Source organism: Nanorana parkeri, unplaced genomic scaffold (assembly GCF_000935625.1).
Source record: "Nanorana parkeri isolate BGI_ZX_2015 unplaced genomic scaffold, ASM93562v1 scaffold1134, whole genome shotgun sequence".
NCBI lineage: Eukaryota > Metazoa > Chordata > Amphibia > Anura > Dicroglossidae > Nanorana > Nanorana parkeri.
The window spans coordinates 270,209-288,221 of record NW_017307402.1 but is presented as its reverse complement, the minus strand read 5'-3'; the positions used below and the strand labels follow the sequence as shown (position 1 = coordinate 288,221).

The window sequence follows — 18,013 nt, the reverse complement described above, 5'->3', positions numbered from 1 at the left end:
GCTGTACACCCGGTGGAGGGGAAGTGACGTCATGTAATCGCCGTTGTTGAGGGAGGACACGTGTTTCATAGGAGGTGAGTATGATAAGCAGAGTGATGTGGTCTGTGTGCAGGTTGTATGGCTGCTTGTTGGCGGCTACACAGGAGTAATATGAGACTACTGCTTGTATTCGGGTGTTGTTGAGTGTAAACACATGGCTTTCATTTTAAAGGAGTGAAATAATACGGGGGAAGTTCTCAAAACGGGAGCAGACAGGATCTGGAGCAGTTGCCCAGATAGCAAGGATAACTTGCACAAACTTGTGGCGGGGCTAAATTGTAATTCTTGTTAACTTGCCGCACACATTCCTGGCCAGTTGGAGACTTGCAGAACACTCGCAGCACAAGTTCTAGTTGACACTTTTTAAATTTGTAGCAGATTTGCTTGGCAAGTCTACAGCAAGAGTCCTGCAAGTGTACAGCACTTTTGTAAAGCACATTGATCTGGAGACTTGCAATGCAGACTTGCTGTAATTGTGCAACAAAATTGTGAAGCTTGGCAAGTCTGCAATAGTTTAGCAAGTCATTTTCAAACTTGCAACTCAATTGCTTGCTATCTGGGTACCTATGGCAACCAATCAGCATCTCTCTTTTAGTTTGTTCAGTTAAGCTTTCAAAATGAAAGAGAGAAGCGGATTGGTTGCCCCGGGCAACTGCCCCAGAATTTGTCTGCTCCAGTTTCGAGAAATTCCCCTTTATGTATGAAAATGTCAACTGCCTGGTTGTTGTATACTGCTTCAATTCTGTGAGTCAGTGAGCCGGAACATGTATGCGGATCAGTAGAGAGGACTTTCCTGGCTACATGCTTGTTTCAGGTCAGGGACTTCATACTGGTTCCAGAGACCGCCGGACGTCTAGTGCTGCCCACCCGTACGCAGAGGTGTATGCACTGCACACCGCCAGGTTTCAGAGGTGTATGCACTGCACTCCGCCAGGTTGCAGAGGTGAATGCAGTGCACCCCACCACTATACCGACGTGTATGCAATGCATTCTGCCAGGTTTCAGAGGTTAATGCACTGCACTCCGCCAGGTTTCAGAGGTGAATGCACTCCGCCAGGTTTCAGAGGTTAATGCACTGCACTCCGCCAGGTTTCAGAGGTTAATGCACTGCACTCCGCCAGGCTTCAGAGGTTAATGCACTGCACTCCGCCAGGTTTCAGAGGTTAATGCACTGCACTCCGTCAGGTTGCAGAGGTGAATGCACTCCGCCAGGTTTCAGAGGTTAATGCACTGCACTCCGCCAGGTTGCAGAGGTGTATGCACTGCATCCCTTCACAATGCTGAGGTAAATGCACTGCACTCTGCCAGGTTGCCGAGGTGAATGCACTGCACTCCGTCAGGTTGCAGAGGTGAATGCACTGCACCCCACCAGTATGCAAAAGAGAATGCACTGCACCCCACCAGAATGCAAAGGGGAATGCACTGCATCCTACCATTATGCAGAGAGGAATGTACTACACCCTATCAGATGGCACTTACGAGTAGGAATTTCCTATACCCCTCAGTGCCATCAGTTTGAGGTAATGAACCCTTAGGTATCACATTGGTGCTGTGACATCACTGTCCCTTGTCCAGTCTGAGAATGCTCAGCACAGCAGCAGTACAGGACTACTGGTCAGCTAAATGTACCATTGAAAGTTTGTTGTTGTTCTGTTCTACAATAGGCGCTTGTTGATTTTGGTAGAAATCTTGTGACCTTATAACATCCTGTGCTCTCTCTCCCTTTGTTCTTTGTAATCCATCAGAAAATAGGTAGACAGGGCTGACACCACGTGCTTAGAAATTCAGAACTGTGTTGTCATGTCAAAGAGGAAGTTAGGACCGTATTATATTTATGGCAGATAAACAGCTATTTTTCCATACTTGCAGTTTGCTTAAAAGGATAAGTCACGAGGAAATGTATATGTATATTACAGAGATTTACAAAATACAAAAAAGATATATATATTTTTAAATGTGCCTTAACATACGCTTAAAGGAGAATTTGCAATCCAGATTGTAATGTGCACGGTTAGCTTTCCACCAATACAGCAGCCATTAAGGAAGAATTCTGGGATTGGGAAAAATGAACCCTTGCAGTGGGGCAACCCCCACACTGAAAGGGTTAACTGCTAGTTTTGCTTTAGGGGGGAAAATAAAGAAGAAATACTCATCTGATCCTCGGCCCTGTGGCAGTGACCGCTCACCTCTCTCTTCCTCTGCTTCGGCTGTGGTATGTCCCTCATATCTAATAGACATGTAGCCATAAGGGCTGCGGAAGAAGATGTGGGGAGCATTTCTTCTTTATTTTTGCTCCCCTAGATCAAAACGAGTACTTAACCCTTGCAGTGCAGGGAGCAGCTTCACTGCAAGGGTTCATTTCTAAAAATCCCAGAGTTCCTCTGTAAGGACAGTGGAGTTCCATCCAGCCCTGATAATTCTGGAATTATTTTGAAATGACATAATACGACGTTCTGGGTAATATCAGCTTGGAGTAATGTTTTCTTATCTGTTTAGGGCATTAGAATCCCCTGTGCTGTGCCTGCCGGGGTCACCATGGTATTTTTTACCTGCAATGCTTGTGGAGAGTCTCTGAAGAAAGGACAAGTGGAGAAGCACACAGCGGCTTGCAGGAACTGTCAATGCCTCTCTTGTATTGACTGCGGGAAGGACTTCTGGTAAGTCTACAGCTAAGTACAAGTTTCACATTGATATCACTTCAAGTCACACTAAACTCAGGAGATAAACCTTAAAAATGCATTCAAGTACCTTTAAAGGAGAACTATGAGGTTAAGGCTTTATCCCCATAGTTCTCCTCAGGGTAACGGGAGGACACAAACTAGCGTCCCCCCGTTACCCTAAGCTCAGTATACCGCGAGCTACAGCTCACGGTGTACTGAGACGCCGCAGCTGAAATGGATACCGACAATTATGTCTGGATCCACCCAGCTGCGTGAGTGACAGCTGGCTCTGCCTATCTAGAGGCAGAGCCAGCTGTACCCGCCCCGTCCCCCGTCCGTTTCGCCAGTCAGCGCTGGGGGATCGGAGGGGGGAATCCAGTCCCTCCCTTGTCACGGCTCTCTGAAGTGACAGGATCGAGAAGTGTGCGAGCGCCAGTATGTGTTTGCTCACTTTCCGATCTACTGAGCCGACCTGTGACAGTCTCATTGTCACAGGTCGGCTAGAACTATGAGGTGAGTGAAAATTACTCATCTCATAGTTCTCTTATATATATATTTGTTAATAGTTAGGGTACTGAAATGCTTTTTTTTAGATTTAACTCCTGAGTTTAGTGTCACTTTAATCATCTGTTATACATGTATTACTGTTTTATAAGTAGTGTCATGAATGTCTGGACATATATTGTTTGTACAAGTTTTGAATTTCCTGCACTGTCATCCTTATTAATCCATCAGTATATGCATATTAAGCGAGCACCATTATAAACAAGTCAGCAATTATGGCTCCTATTCCTTTAATAAAACGTACCTTTTTGTAATTTGAATTTGTAGCCACCTATGATGTGTCAAGCAATTAGAATTCTCATTTAGGAAAATGGGTCCACGGTATTAAGCATAAAGAAAATTCCAGAATTGACACAAGTGATTGTTTGATGGGGGGGTGGGGTGTCTTTCAATGGCTAATTGAATATTGGTTAATTTAATATTACTTTGGGTTGACTGTTTACCCTTTCTTGCTGCCTATGTATACTCTGTTCTGTATTTTATACTTTCTGTTTAATCCAGGGGAGAGGACTATAAAAATCATCTGAAGTGTCTCAGTGAGGATCAGAAATATGGTGGGAAGGCCTTCGAAGCAAAAGCCAACAAGGGGGATGTGAAGCAGCAGCAGTGGATTCAGGTACATATCTCCCCCACGGACCGGCAACGGAAGCTGGGGTTTCTAATGTTTAGCTGAACGAAAACAAACCACATTTACTAGGGATGCACCGCTATATCGGCCAAAAATGGCACTTTTGGCATAATGCCGAAAGAGCCATGTTTCGGCCGATACATCGGCGCATCCCTGGTTTCTGTTCTCCCCGCTGGGCGCTGCTCTGTGTGCCAGCGGGGAGAAAAGAAAGTGACAGCCGGCCGAGCGCTGCAGGACGAGAACGCTGTGAGCGGCCGGCGTCTCTCCTCCCACACCGCTCAGCTGCCTATCACAGTCCGGCAGAGCGGAGTGTGGGCGGAGACAGCCAGCGCTGTCACAGGAGGCTGAGCTCTCCTCCCACATCGCTCAGCCGCCTATCACAGTCCGGGAGAGCGGTGTGGGGGCGGAGACAGCCAGTGCTGTCACAGGAGGCTGAGCTCACCTCCCTGCTCCGCTCGATCAGCCTCCTGTGACAGCGCGTCAGAGAGGAGAGCGAGCACAAACACTCAGTGATCGCTGAGTGTTTGTAGATAATTGAGGACATGGTATGTTAACTATATCTTCAATTATGAATGAATGGGAAGTGATCTGCATCACCTTCTGGTCATTCATAGTTGTAGGTTTAGTAAACACAAACCATGTTCTCATGTTATCAATGAACAGGAACACTCATTCCTGTTCATTGATAACAGGGGATACAGAAAAAGAGATAGAGGACTTTGTGTCCTAAATCTCTTTTTCAAAAGGGAAAATTTTTATTTCGGTTTTAAAATATCCATTTCGGTGCACCTCTAACATTTACTATAGTCTACTAAGGAGAGGGGGAAACAAAGTGCATACAAATTACTGAGAGAACAGTTTAAAGGGAAGTAGTCAATGCCTTACCAAGAAATATAATAATGCTAAAATGCACAGTGCACTGCAGTCTGCAACCTGCTCAACAATTCAGTATAATAGACACAAAGAAGACGTTCAAGTAAAACAAGAACTTCTCCTCTACCATCGAATCCAAACTGTTGCCTCCATATTGAACTCCGCTATTCAAAAGCTGTAATCTGCTAGTTTCCGTTCGAATGCTTGCAGGGGGCGGGGGACTTTCCATTTTTTGGGGGTATTTATATTTTTATTTTTTACTACATTACTGTGTGATGGCAATTTTACTATATTGCCATCACATGGGGATGGCGTTTACAAGCCCCTTACATGATAGCACATTGGAGGTGACAGTTTCTTTATTAGACCCCTAGTGTCACCTTTCCACTTCAAAGAATCTATACAAGCACACATCGTCAGGGAATGCCAGCTCCGGCGGCAAGATTCCGCAGCCAGCAGCTGAATGTAAACACTGCAGGCAGTGGGCAAGTGCAATAGCCAGCCTGCTATTGGCTTTGGGAGCAGCGGGGATCAGAGGGGACACAGAGCCGATGAAACGCCATCTCCAAGCGTGGAGTAGATAACTAGGGGATCCAACCAACTAGTTCACAATGATTCTCATTATCGATTAATCGGTTGGTTGCAGTCCTAAATTCTGGCAGGATCAACAGGTACTACTTTATCCTGTGTTTCCCTTGCACATTGTTGGGTATCCAAAGTATACACTGGTGGACTTATTATCCTTTACTTTTCAAAGGTAACAGCCGCTACTTAGCACATCAACCCCAGTGTATGCTTCAAAAGTTAGGAAAGGGTTAGCATAGCCTAGGTGGTCAATGTGGGCCCTGGGTAGCAATTAAAATAATGATGGAGGTAATTTCCTGACATCAAAGTCATATGAATTCTCAGAAGCAAAGGTTTGTCTTTTAACTGGTGCCCATTTATGTTTACGTCCCTCTGCTCTGTGAGCCTAAAACCTTGTGACTCCAAGTCATATATTTTCCATTCTGTTAGATAGCTGCCACTTAAGAATTGTTCTTTTTCAGCTCCGTTCTGTTTCCTTTCCTCTTCTCCCTTTCCTCTTTCTTTTCTCTAACACCCTTCTTTCTCTTTTCTTGTACCTTTTGGGATACTATAAAAACATACCTCTCATACATCCTTCCCTCACTATTACCCAGATCAGACACAGAGCGCACAACAGATCTGGAGAACAATCACGTCTCCAAAGTTTATTTGCCATTTTTTATAGTGACAATCTGAATTGAGTGAATGTATATGCCCGTATTATTGCAACACAGTGATGTACTTCAATGTTTACTGTACCTGATGTGCAATTTTCTATGTTCTATGAAAATCCTTTATAAAAAAACCTTATTCTTAGCATGTTTTTTTTTTTTTTATCTGCATCATAAATGCAAAATTACAAATTGTGTGCCAGTTAAAACAGCTCCCTTATATGTGGTCAATGTGTCTATTTAGCTGTTTGCCTGATGTAAATACTTCCAAAGATTGCAGTAAATGTACCCTTAGCATTGCATGCATTATTGCGTTTTAATAGCATTCTTTTGTTCCATAATAACGTTTTAATGGTAATGAACAGAAACTAATAGCAACAAATCTGCATTTATCCGTTTCACTTTTCTTACTGCCTAAACTGGTGAATGTTGGCATTTGTTGCCTCGGGTTGCTGCACAATCTTGTACTTCCCACACCTTATTAGCCAGTGACTATTTGTACAATTAAAGCAGTAGAGTTGTAATATAATTAGTACAAAACATCAATAATGTTGTAAATTTTAGTCTTTCTATACATTTTTTTTCTCCTTGTAACAGAAAATTCATGAAGTGATGAATAAACCTAGCATTACTCCAAACATGAAGAACATCTTAAGTCAGATTAGCACATATGATAACATTCCAAGGAAAAAAGCCAAATTCCAGGTAAGTCTAAGACCAGTTTGTTGCCATTCAAATAGCTCTGCATGCTGTTAAAATCTTAATTACTGTATTTTTCGCTCCATAAGACGCACTTTTTTTCCCCCAAAAGGAGGGGAAAAATGTGCCTGCGTCTTATGGAGCGAAGACCTATCGGCCGGGACATGCAGTTTCGGGCGCCTGGCGAGTAGTTTCTTTTTGTACATTCAGCCCTGCTCCTGACAAGCAGAGGTGAATGTACACTGGAAGCCGCTGCTCGTTTAATACTGGGGGATCTAATTAGATCCCTTGTATTAACCCCTTCATGACTGAGGCCCTTTTTTAGTGACCCGTCACGGTCCCCCATAGGAGCTCACCATAGAGCCACTTGAGAAGACAAAGAACGTCGTTCTTCGTCTGCTCTGTGTGATTACTGAGACAGCGCCACCTGTCTCAGCGGTCACTAACTGCAGCTTCTGTGACATAATTTCTGTCACAGAAGCCCTGCGTCCTATCGTCCGGAGCGTCTTATAGACCGCAAAATACAGTAAATGTGACAATTCTATTTGCCAGAAGTTGACGTCTGTTCAGTTACTCTTGTGTACCCCCATGTGCATCCAACACTATATTGGAGCCTCCTTACCATATTTTCTTGAATTGTATTGTCTCCCTATATATTCAATAGCCCTGTGCAAAGTGTTTGCGCTATATGAATCCTGTATTATAATAATGGTGGCATCACTATTCCAGGTTTACAGCTCTGCAGTTTCCATGTCACCTTTACAGTTCCAGCTTGTACTTTAGACCCTTTTGTTCTCAATTTTTTCAGTGGGTCACTGCACCCTTACTATGTAGAGCTAGTCCTGGTGCCCCATTCAATGTGGAGACAGAGAGGGGCAGTGTACAGGAGACTTCTATGTATTGTGAAACAGTCCCCTCTCCCCCCGGGCCTCCTGCTGAAGTGATAGGGCCCCGGGAGAGAGGGGACTATTTCACCACTTTCGACCTGCGGAGTAATATCAGGAGCCGCGGCTCCCGATAATTAAGTTCCGGCCTGCACTGTCGTCCTCAGTGCAGCAGATATCAATCCTCCCCAGCACAGCAGATTGTTCAGCTTAACAATAATTTAAAAAAAAATGGAAAAAATTCAAACGAACCCTGCTGTCCCCGACATCGGCATGTGAATAAACATGCGTGTGGGGCATGCATGTGTGCGTACATGACGATTGCACACATGTTGGGTATCACCGTGAGCGCAAAACTATTTTTGGGTCGTGACTTAGTGACCAAGGACAAATGTGGGTCCTGAGGTTACACAGGTTAAGAACCACTGCTTTAGACTACATGAACATCACCACACTCTCAGAGACTCCCTGTGCTCGCCTCCTAAGCCTGCTGTGCCTAAACAAATCACACCAGTCTCCGAAAAATGTAAAGATCATAAAATTGTGTACTGCAATAGAGCCTGATTTGCTCACATTGCAGGATTTCCTATTCTTGGCTTTCTTGCTGATGTGCATAGGGCATTAATGTATGTTTTTCTTACACTAACAGTATTTGAAATGCACCTTTTAGTATTTTCATAGTATTACAAATGCTGAAGTATTGCTCAAATATGTGGTTGGTTTTTATTTTTAAAGGGGAAACTAGAGTCCTGCGCTTCCATTCCACTCATCTGTCAGATCCTGGGAATAGGTTGATAGTCAATGTTAGTCTATGTGGAGGGCAGGATCTCAATCACAGATTGCTTTGGGCTGCCTAAAACCAGGAAATGGAGGCATGTCTTGCAATGGCAGCGCAGGGAGCTCCTCATTGTGGACAGCTACAGTTCTGCTTCAAATGTGTCTATAGTTATTAGTACCCTCAGTTTAATTGCACACACCCACATGATGCCCATAGTGCCCTTGGAGCCCTGGAATGCAATTGTCTATATTATGTAAATAATGACAAAATGCTAAAGTCAAACTCTATACCAGGGGTATGCAACCTTGGCTCTCCAGCTGTGCTGAAACTACAAATCCCATAATTCTTCTGCCTCTGGGAGTCATGCCTGTGGCTTGCAATGCCTTATGGGATTTGTAGTTTCAGCACAGCTGGAGAGCCAAGGTTGCCTCCCCCTGCTATATACCAACCCTCTCCCTCCTTATTAACCAGTAGTGGGCTGCAGGAGGGGACAGGTCAGAGTTTATCTTCTGGAGCTCTGGGAGCCAGTTAAAGCTAGAAGTAGGTGTCTGCCGTTGCATGTAACTGAGATGATAAAACGGCTATTTTAGGTTGGTTTTTGTTTTTCTGTTTTTGCAGAACTGGATGAAGAACAGCTTAAAAATTCACAATAACGTTATACAAGACCAAGTTTGGGAGATTTTCTCTGAAGCCACCAGCACCGTAAGTATTATTCAGCTAAATGTTAATGAATGGTACGTGCGCTACTCTGGCATTTACAAGGTAATGAAACATTTTACAGACAAAAGAAGCAGCTGGTAAAGATGCACCAAAATCAGCTGACAAAGCTGCTCCTGAAGAAGAAACATCTCAACCTTCAGGAACAGTGGAAGAAACAAAGAAGAAGAGCAAGAGGGAACGCAAGGAGGAAAGACAGAAAAATAATAAGAAAGAAAAGAAAGATGTAAACTCGGAGGAACCCACCGAGAACGAAACAAAGAAAAAGTGCAAGAAACGTAAAATGCAAGATGAGTGTCAGGATAGTGATAATGAGGATACAACAGACAAGAAGAAAAAGAAACGTGAAAATGATGGTGAGGAGATGCAGGAGAATGGCGTGGAAAAGGCAAGAGCAAAGAAGAAGAGGAAACATGAAGAATCACAAGGTATTCCTTTGGTGACATTAGATGTTTTTTGGCCCCTCCTGTAGTGTAGTTACTTGTAGTGTAGTTAAGTGAGAATATTGCTGGCAGTTTTGGACCACTCTTTACTGCCTCAGCCTCACTGCCCTGTTGGAAACCTACCTTAATGCAGAAAAGGTTAGGCAGAGTGCTGGATAGCAGAGCAGCAAGATGCAGGGTCAGCTCAAGGCACAGGGATGCTTCCCTATTCTTCCCCCGCATTGGTCGTTTTGATCTGATGTCAAATAACCATGTGCCAGCTCTGCATTATAGCAAGATTACGTCGGATGCAGTAAACGTAGCATGGTAATCAGTTATCCACCACCTGAAGTGAGCTACTATACATCTGCTCTGACCCAAATCCCCACACCATTAACCCCTTCATGACTGAGCTAGTTTTCAGGTTCTGTTCATAAATGACTGACACATTTTTTACATTTTTGCTGTGTGATTCTTCCACAGCAGTAATATACTTTCTTACTAAATGTACCCACACATATTATATATTGTTTTTTAGAGGACAGATAGGGCTATATAATTATATCACATATGTGTACCTAACCCCTCACTTAGTTTGAATAAAATAAAAAAAATGAGGAAAAAAACTAGAAGAAAACACTTTTTTCACAAGTTTTGATTATTATTATTTTTTAGAATTTTTTTATATTAATTATAGTATAAAAAATATATTTATATATAATTTATATTTTCCTAATTTTGTTTTACACTTTATTTTAATTTTTTTACACTTTGTAAAAAAAATAAAAATAAAATAAAAAAACTTTTTTTTTTCTTGTCAGTTTATATCAAGCAATCACTATGACAGCTTGATAAATTAACTTTTTTATTTTATTTTTGGCTATTAGGCTGATCCAAACTTAGGAACAGCTAATAATAACCTTAGAGACTGATCCTGACTTTAGTCAGATTCAGATCTCACTAAAAGCTCTTTGATCGTGCCTAGACGATCAGAAATGATACATTTCACTCAAAAGATATACATTGTATCCTTTCAGTGAAATGTATCTAAACATCGGGCTCTCGAGCTGTCAAAACAAATAGCAGAGAGGTGAGGTGAGTCACTGCTGCCTCTCTGCTATTTTGAGCTGTCAAATACGGGATCGCAAATTGCGGTCCTCTATTTGCATGTAACGGCTTCATTCTTTCATTACTGAAAGGAAGAAGCTTTTACAAAAAGCTTAATTATTTCATTAATTAATGCCTCAATACTGAGACATTAATGAATGACTGTTAAATGCTGAGAATCAGCAAATACCGGCATTACAAAGCCTGATATAACTCGTCACGTACAGTGTACGTGGCCAGTCATATAGGCACAAAGTGACAAGACGTACACTGTACGTCTCCTGTCACGAAGGGGTTAAAAAGAGGCATATGTCTGCACTACTACTTCTCTAAGCTGAATCGTGCAGTTTCCTAACCAATGCTGACAGAACATGCTGAACTAAATAAACTTATAGTGAACCTGAGGCCAGTCTATGCACATTCAATTATTTACATATGTTGAACAAGCAGTAAATGAGCTTTAAAACAAACCCTCACTGACCTATGTAGCTGCAGATACTGTGGAGCAATGATCCTCAAAGTTTGCAAGAGCAGTAGTAAGTGGTTCAATTTAGATCTTGGCAACTTGTAAGCGAACCTAACGTTTTTACTCTGCAGTCTGCTTCAATAAAAGTTAAATATATTCCTTTGAATCAAATTATTCCACAGTAGTGATGGGCTTGGGCGTGTTCGCAGCTCCACGTGCCGAGCCCGCCAGGAAGCTGACAGCGCCAAACACAGGTACTAAGACATCCCGGTCCGCAGCTGCAGAGACCGGGATAATGTCTCAGTACCTGTGATTGTCGCTGTTGGCTTCCTGGCGGGCTCGGCATGTGGAGCTGCGAACACGCCCGAGCCCATCACTATTCCACAGTGCTTGCAGCTACATAGGTCACTGTGGGATTGTTTTAAAGCTGATTGACTGCTACTTAAGAATATGTAAATATTTAATGGTCCATAGCCCGGCCACAGTTGCACTCTACAGTAAGCTTAATGAAAATATATGCAGGCTGGAATAGATGATTGTGCATATATTTTTACAGCAAACCATCATTAAAGGGACACTAAACTCAGAATTTAAATCTTTAAAATGCATTCAAGTATCTTAAATAGTAACAAAAACATATCTTATTTGTGTATCACTCAGCTGTAGATTCTCAAATCATCTCTGAATTGGTGCTGACACTGTCCTTCCTACTGGAGGGTGGCTACTTTTGTTCCCCATGGTCCCTGTGTGTGATGTAAAGTAGACACCACTTCAACCTCGCTCCTGTGATGGACTACAATCTCAATCCAAATTAGTAAACTAAATGTGAGATTGTAGTCCATCACAGGAGCGAGGTTGAAGTGGTGTCTACTTTACATCACACACAGGGACCATGGGGAACAAAAGTAGCCACCCTCCAGTAGGAAGGACAGTGTCAGCACCAATTCAGAGATGATTTGAGGATCTACAGTGGAGTGATGCACAAATAAGGTTCAGTTTTGTTAATAGTTAAGGTACCTGAATGCATTTTTAAGATGTAAATCCTGAGTTTAGTGTCACTTTAAAAAAAATCCCACGTATGTTCACTATAGCCTGTTCATGTGCAAAACAGTAATTTCATAAATTCATTGAACATAGGATTTGCTTGCTCAAATGGGATCTTTGCCCAATCATACACGTATATGCTTTGGTTATTCAAGCCAAGTGTGTTTGCCATGTACCCTCTGCTGCATCTCTAAAAGAACCCACAGACGATGTACATTTATTTTCTTAGAAATCCCTTGTTTAAAATGGTTCAACTTTACCATCCAGAGAGTATTATTTGGCTGTTATTGACATTTTTTTTAGCAAACATATATACCCCCAGGGGAACACACAGCACTCCTTCCAATCAACCTAAAACGAAAAACTTTTTTTGTTTAACTAAAACATACTTGTCAGAGGTGAGACCTGCACCTCGCCTATTTTATGCAATCTAAGTAAATGGAGGGTTTAGTTAGAAATTGCGATTTACGTTCTTTGAAGTTCAGAATCATTCATTGAAAGTATTGATGTCTCTGGATAAGCAGAACAGACAGGCAACTGCTATTTTCAGGAAGAGAGGTCAGCAGCGGTATTCGCAATGTCCCAACATTTCATTTTGTCATCTCTACGTTAGCAGAAACTGTCTACTTTACTAACATTTGTATTCAAAGCAGAACAAGAAGAAGAAAACTCTGTGGAGGAAAAAGATGAAGAGAATAGTGCTAACAAAGGTAAAAACAAATGTTGCTAGACTAGGTTTCCTTCTTTTTTCCCCCTCAGTATAGCTGTAGGAATAGATTTAATAATCTTGTGAACCAGAAAAGAAAGACCTTAAAATATTACATTTTTGTTTATTGTCATGTGACCGTTTTTCTAAAACAATGCAGACTAATGATTTTTGGACAGTGGTGGAGCGCCAGGGCCCTATCCCAGCTGAATCCGCTGCAACCCTGGTAGTTCTCGTGAAAATGTCAAGTATCTGCACTGGTTTCTGAACATTCCCGTTACCCCAAGGAGAACTATGGGGAAAAACACTGACCCCATAGTTCTCCTTTAAGGCCCCGTTCACACTGAGCGGTTTATCGCGCGATATCGCTCTATGTAGCCTGTCAAATGCATTTCAATGGAGCTGTTCACATCTCACAGCTCAATGTCGCCTGTAGCTTGTCGCTCGTACATGACCCCTTTTTCCGCAGATGTCGCGCGATTCGGCTACAATAGACTCTATGGTGTTGCGCATTACCGGCGATATTGCACGACTTTGTCGCACGATATCGTGCTACAGAATGGTCACAGAAGGAAAGAATTCTGTAAGGGTCTACAGAAGGAAAGAATTATGTCCCATCAAGATCGCTGTTGATTGGTTACCGCCCAATGTAGCAGCGACAAAGTCCTGCCCAAAAAACACGCTATGTAGCGCGATAAAATGTGCACTGTCACTCAATATCGCGCAATGTAGCTCTGAGCCGCTCAGCACGAAATCGCGCGGAAAAACGCGCAATATCCATGTCGCTTAGTGTGAATGGGGTCTGAAATCTTCAGTCTGGTTAAAAATCAGGATACTATTTTAACTTTTTTAGCTGCTCCATTTACTCCCTGTCTATGTTATGTTGTGCAGTAATACATTGCAGCCAATCAGAAGTCCGCTTTTAAGCAATTCAAATTAGACAAGCTAATAAAGGCTGAATTTTGATTGTTTCCTTTTGGATACTGCACACCACTTATCTTTCCTTGTATTTTTTGCAAGGAACATCTGACAACCTGTTAGTCACTAGTTGTTATCTTTTTGAGATAATTTTAAGGCTCTTTACGTGTCAACGAGGAAAAACACCCCATTGCACATGTAATCCTGGCTTAGTCATGTATAAAAGGCTTACAGGTCTGTTTTTTTTTTTTTGCTTCAATGATTACACCATTGCGTTTACGTCACCAGACTTAAGGTGGCCATACACTGCGAAATTCGCACAGTGGGTGCCGCTGTCGGTACCCTTTTCGCCGGCATCCCTCAATCAGCCGGCCCTGTCCACGTATTCTGACAGCAGTGGGCGGCCGCTATCGGCATTCAGAAAATACAGTGCACTCGTAGCAATGATGGAGGGATCTGCTCTTTTTTTGTCATTAAGCCCGTGGGTTGAAAAAAAAAAAAAAGCAGTGTATGGTCAACTTTAGCCTTGCCAGAACAAAGCATTATTTACTATTTAATTTTTTTAATTGTTTTTATTAGATTTTTCATAGAAACAAACAGTACAATAATACACAGTTATCACCTGAGTTCCAACACTCAGGGGCACAACTTACAACATTGTTCCAACAACACCATATATCATACCCTCCCTCCCCCTCTCCATCCCTTTCCCTCCCCCACCCCCCTTCAACTAGAGCTGTGTAAAACCCCATGACTAAACCCCGCAGGGGAAAAGGTACACCTCCAACACGTTGCTGAGCTTGTGCTATATATCCAGGCCAGTCTCGCGGGAGTGTAGTACACCCTGTGCAGGATTTATACTGTATTAGTCTATCTCTAGCCGAAATCAAATGTGTGAAAGGATAGTCCCAGGCCTCTCTCCATTCCTCCTCATCTAAATCCTGTGCCTCTCTACCAGAACAAAGCATTATTAATGATTGGCAAGATGACGGCTCAAATAAGGCTGGATAAACTGCTCACCTATATTTTGCAGTTAAATTTAACTGGAAGGGAACTATCAAAGCCTTATTGAAGCAGGCTCCTGACAATGAACTACCCATCAAAAAGCTGAAGAAGAAGGTAAACTATACTCATAAATTTGTATTATATGGTAATCATATCTTATTCTTAACCTCTTCACATTTCTGCTGTGCAGTCTTGATTTTCACATTGACTTGTAATTCTTCCTCACCACTTTTTTAAAATGCTTACCATGAGGAGGCTGTATTCAAAGTTCTCCCTATGGCCGGGTTCACACCTGGGCGTTTTTCAGCGCTGATCGAAGTGAAATCCCATACTTCCCTATGGGCAAGGTTCCCACCTGGGCGTATTTCAGTATTTCAGCCCGTGGAAACGCGCTGAAAAACGCCCTAAGCCCAAACAAGTACAGGAGCTTCTTTGGGGCGTTTTTCAGCGCGTTTCCATTGGTATTCCCAAGTGTGGCTCGGGGTTAACAAAGCGGTAACCCTGAGCCACACTCAGGAATACAGCATAGGACTTATCTTGTCCGCGATCCCCGGTGTGTCCTCTGGCGGGTGCTGTCTTCCGTGTTCCGTCCCTTGCGAGCGGCCGCGTCGCAGGGGGGCGGAACCGGCGGGAAGTTTGAAAGTAAAAAAATATATATAGATATATCTATATTAGATATATCTATATAGATATACAGTGTATATATAGATATAGAGAGAAAATAAAGGAAAATGTAAAAAAAAAAAAAAATCATACCGCTAGTGAAACGCGTGTTTCACTGAACGGAAAAACGTGCTAGAAGCGGAAAAAACGTGCCTATGCTACGCCCAGGTGTGAATCCAGCCTATGTGTACAGAAAAAAAAAAAACAGGTAGAATCGCCATAACCAAAATTAGAGCTGAACTCCTTAATATTGGAAATTCTGGTTTAAACTTTGATGTGTAATACCTTTCTTTTTGAAATTGTTGTCCCAAAATTTGATTCACTGAGATACCTTTTCTCATTCCAGTTACACAAGCCATTTTGTAATTTTCATGTGAAAAAATTCCTCTGCAATTCAATCTGAGGCTGATTTCCTAATTGTTGCCAGAAATTGACATTTCCCTAGTCATTGTCCAGGACAGGAACTGGAGACAAAGTTCCTGCTACCCAAAACAGGAAACGCAAGCCACATACCCATAAAGATTAGACTCATACTAGGTGGTAGACCTTAAAATGTGTTTAATCAGTCGGAATGGAATAAGGCTTCAGCTTCACCTTCTTCTTCTCCATTTTTAAAATCAACAGTTTGCTAAGTGAACAGAATTACACTGTTTGTCCATAACCAGCAGTTCAGGCCAATTGAGTTAGGCAGGAGGTGGGGGTTTGGGATCATTGTTCCTGTTAATCTGAGGTCATTTTATCTGTCGCACCTAATTGAGGCCTACATTTCCTGTCTACTATTAGGAGTGGAGTCAAGTTGAGAAATGGTTAGCAGTTCATTGAGCTGGGGTGCAGATACCTAGGTCAATGGATATCCTCAGACATACTGCTGACAGGGAAAATGTGCCAGTGCATGGGACACAAAGATTCACAGGCCACCCCCATCTCCGGCCAATAGAGGAGCCTCCTCTGCAGTGGTACGAAGTGACTAAATAGTATACCAAAATGATTTATAATAGTCAGGTATGCTACTCGTTTATTTAACATCTGCGTATGGGGTCACCATATCATTACTCCAGGTTTGTTCTTCCCACTTGGGGTCATTTTCATGTAGGGATGCACCGATACTCAGTGTCGGCACCAATACTAGTTTTAGTAATTGGGTGAGTACTCGTACTCGCCCATATACTCCCGATGCTTATTCTGGTACCGGAACTTCTGGTATCCAGAAGCCGGGTGGCGATTCATTACGCGGCGCTGGCTTCCTGATTGGCCGGGAAGCTGGGCCACGTAGGGTAGTGATGGTCACTATGTCACCCTGAGGAAGGGACTCTGCGTGGCCCCCGAAACGTTCGTTTGATTGACGCATGTGACGCATTTTGCATCCAGTGAGTGCTGGTGATTTCTTTCATCCATGTTGTGAAAACAGACAGCGCCATCTGTGGCATCACTTTAAGCATCGCTATTTGGAAAGCGAAAGGCTGTGACACAGCTCCCTCCAGCCCTTCTCCTCCTCCTCCTCCTCCACTGCAGCGTTGGTATGTCCCTCGACGTCCGCACGTCTCACTTCCAATACACAGTGTATGGGGCGTTACGACTCACAGGACTTTAGACCGTTGCAGCAAAGGGGGAGGGAGACTCCAGTATAACTTATTTTCCTCCCTAGACCAAAACAAGCACTTAACCCTTGCAGTGCGCGGGTAGCCCCGTTGCAAGGGTTTAAAAAAAATTCCCTGGAGTTCTTCTTTAATTGCATATTAAACACTATTGTATTATATCCTTTTTTTCTTCATCTCCTCTTAGGTTATCGCTCAGTATTACACAGTATCCTCTGCCCGGCACAAGTCTGAAGAGGAGCTTCTTGGTACCTTCAACAAGAAAATACACGGCAATCCAAAATTTAGAGTACTGAAAGAGAGAGTAAAACTCCTAAAATAAAAAAGATACTTTTCTTCTACATCCTGCAGGTTACAGAGACACTTTCACTTGCCATGGGGGTGCCTTTAAAAAGATAATGTTAATTTTACCAGCGTAGGCAAACCTGCATCAGATTTGCTAAAGGGGTTGAGAATCGTTATACCATAAATTGTGTGAATATTCACTTCATTCATTTCATGTGCAGATGTAATCCATGAACAGAAAGTTAGTTGTTTACATTAGATAAATGAAGTAAATATTCACACAATTGGTTGTATAAAGATTCTCAAAACCTTTAGGAAATCAGCCGCAGTGTCTCTTTAGTGGCATTGTAGAGAAGGTGAGACCTGTGCAGGACTGTAGAGCTTCAATGGCTGGTGGTATTTACCAGGGATTCACTGATACTAGTATTGGTATCGGTGCAGATACCGAGTATTTGGGTGAGTACTGGTACAAATGCTCCTATAACTTTCCCGATACTGGAACTTCTGGTCAGAGGGAGGTTTCCTCTGACTGGCAGTGCCGTGAGGGAACATGGAGCCGGGAAGCTGGCTCCATGCTGTTTGGCCGGCTCGACGCTGATTGGCCCGGGAAGCTGGCTTCCCAGCCAATCAGTGTCGAGCAGGGCAAAGAAATCTGATAATATGGCGACACGACCCCCACCCTGCAGACAAATCATTCCCCTCACATAGATCCTTAGCAGCAGTCA

General features: G+C 42.8%; 1 protein-coding gene across 1 annotated transcript; it reads left to right on the top strand.

Annotated features, from left to right (window-relative positions):
- The first annotated feature begins 40 nt into the window (after window positions 1-40).
- Window positions 41-17,358, top strand: LYAR (Ly1 antibody reactive). Its single transcript, XM_018568070.1, is given in 8 exon segments — window positions 41-74; window positions 2,536-2,696; window positions 3,765-3,879; window positions 6,597-6,704; window positions 8,979-9,066; window positions 9,152-9,465; window positions 14,647-14,859; window positions 17,191-17,358. Coding segments are annotated over 7 exon segments (1,095 nt in total). The 5' UTR covers window positions 41-74; window positions 2,536-2,574; the 3' UTR covers window positions 17,326-17,358.
- Window positions 17,359-18,013: the final 655 nt, after the last annotated feature.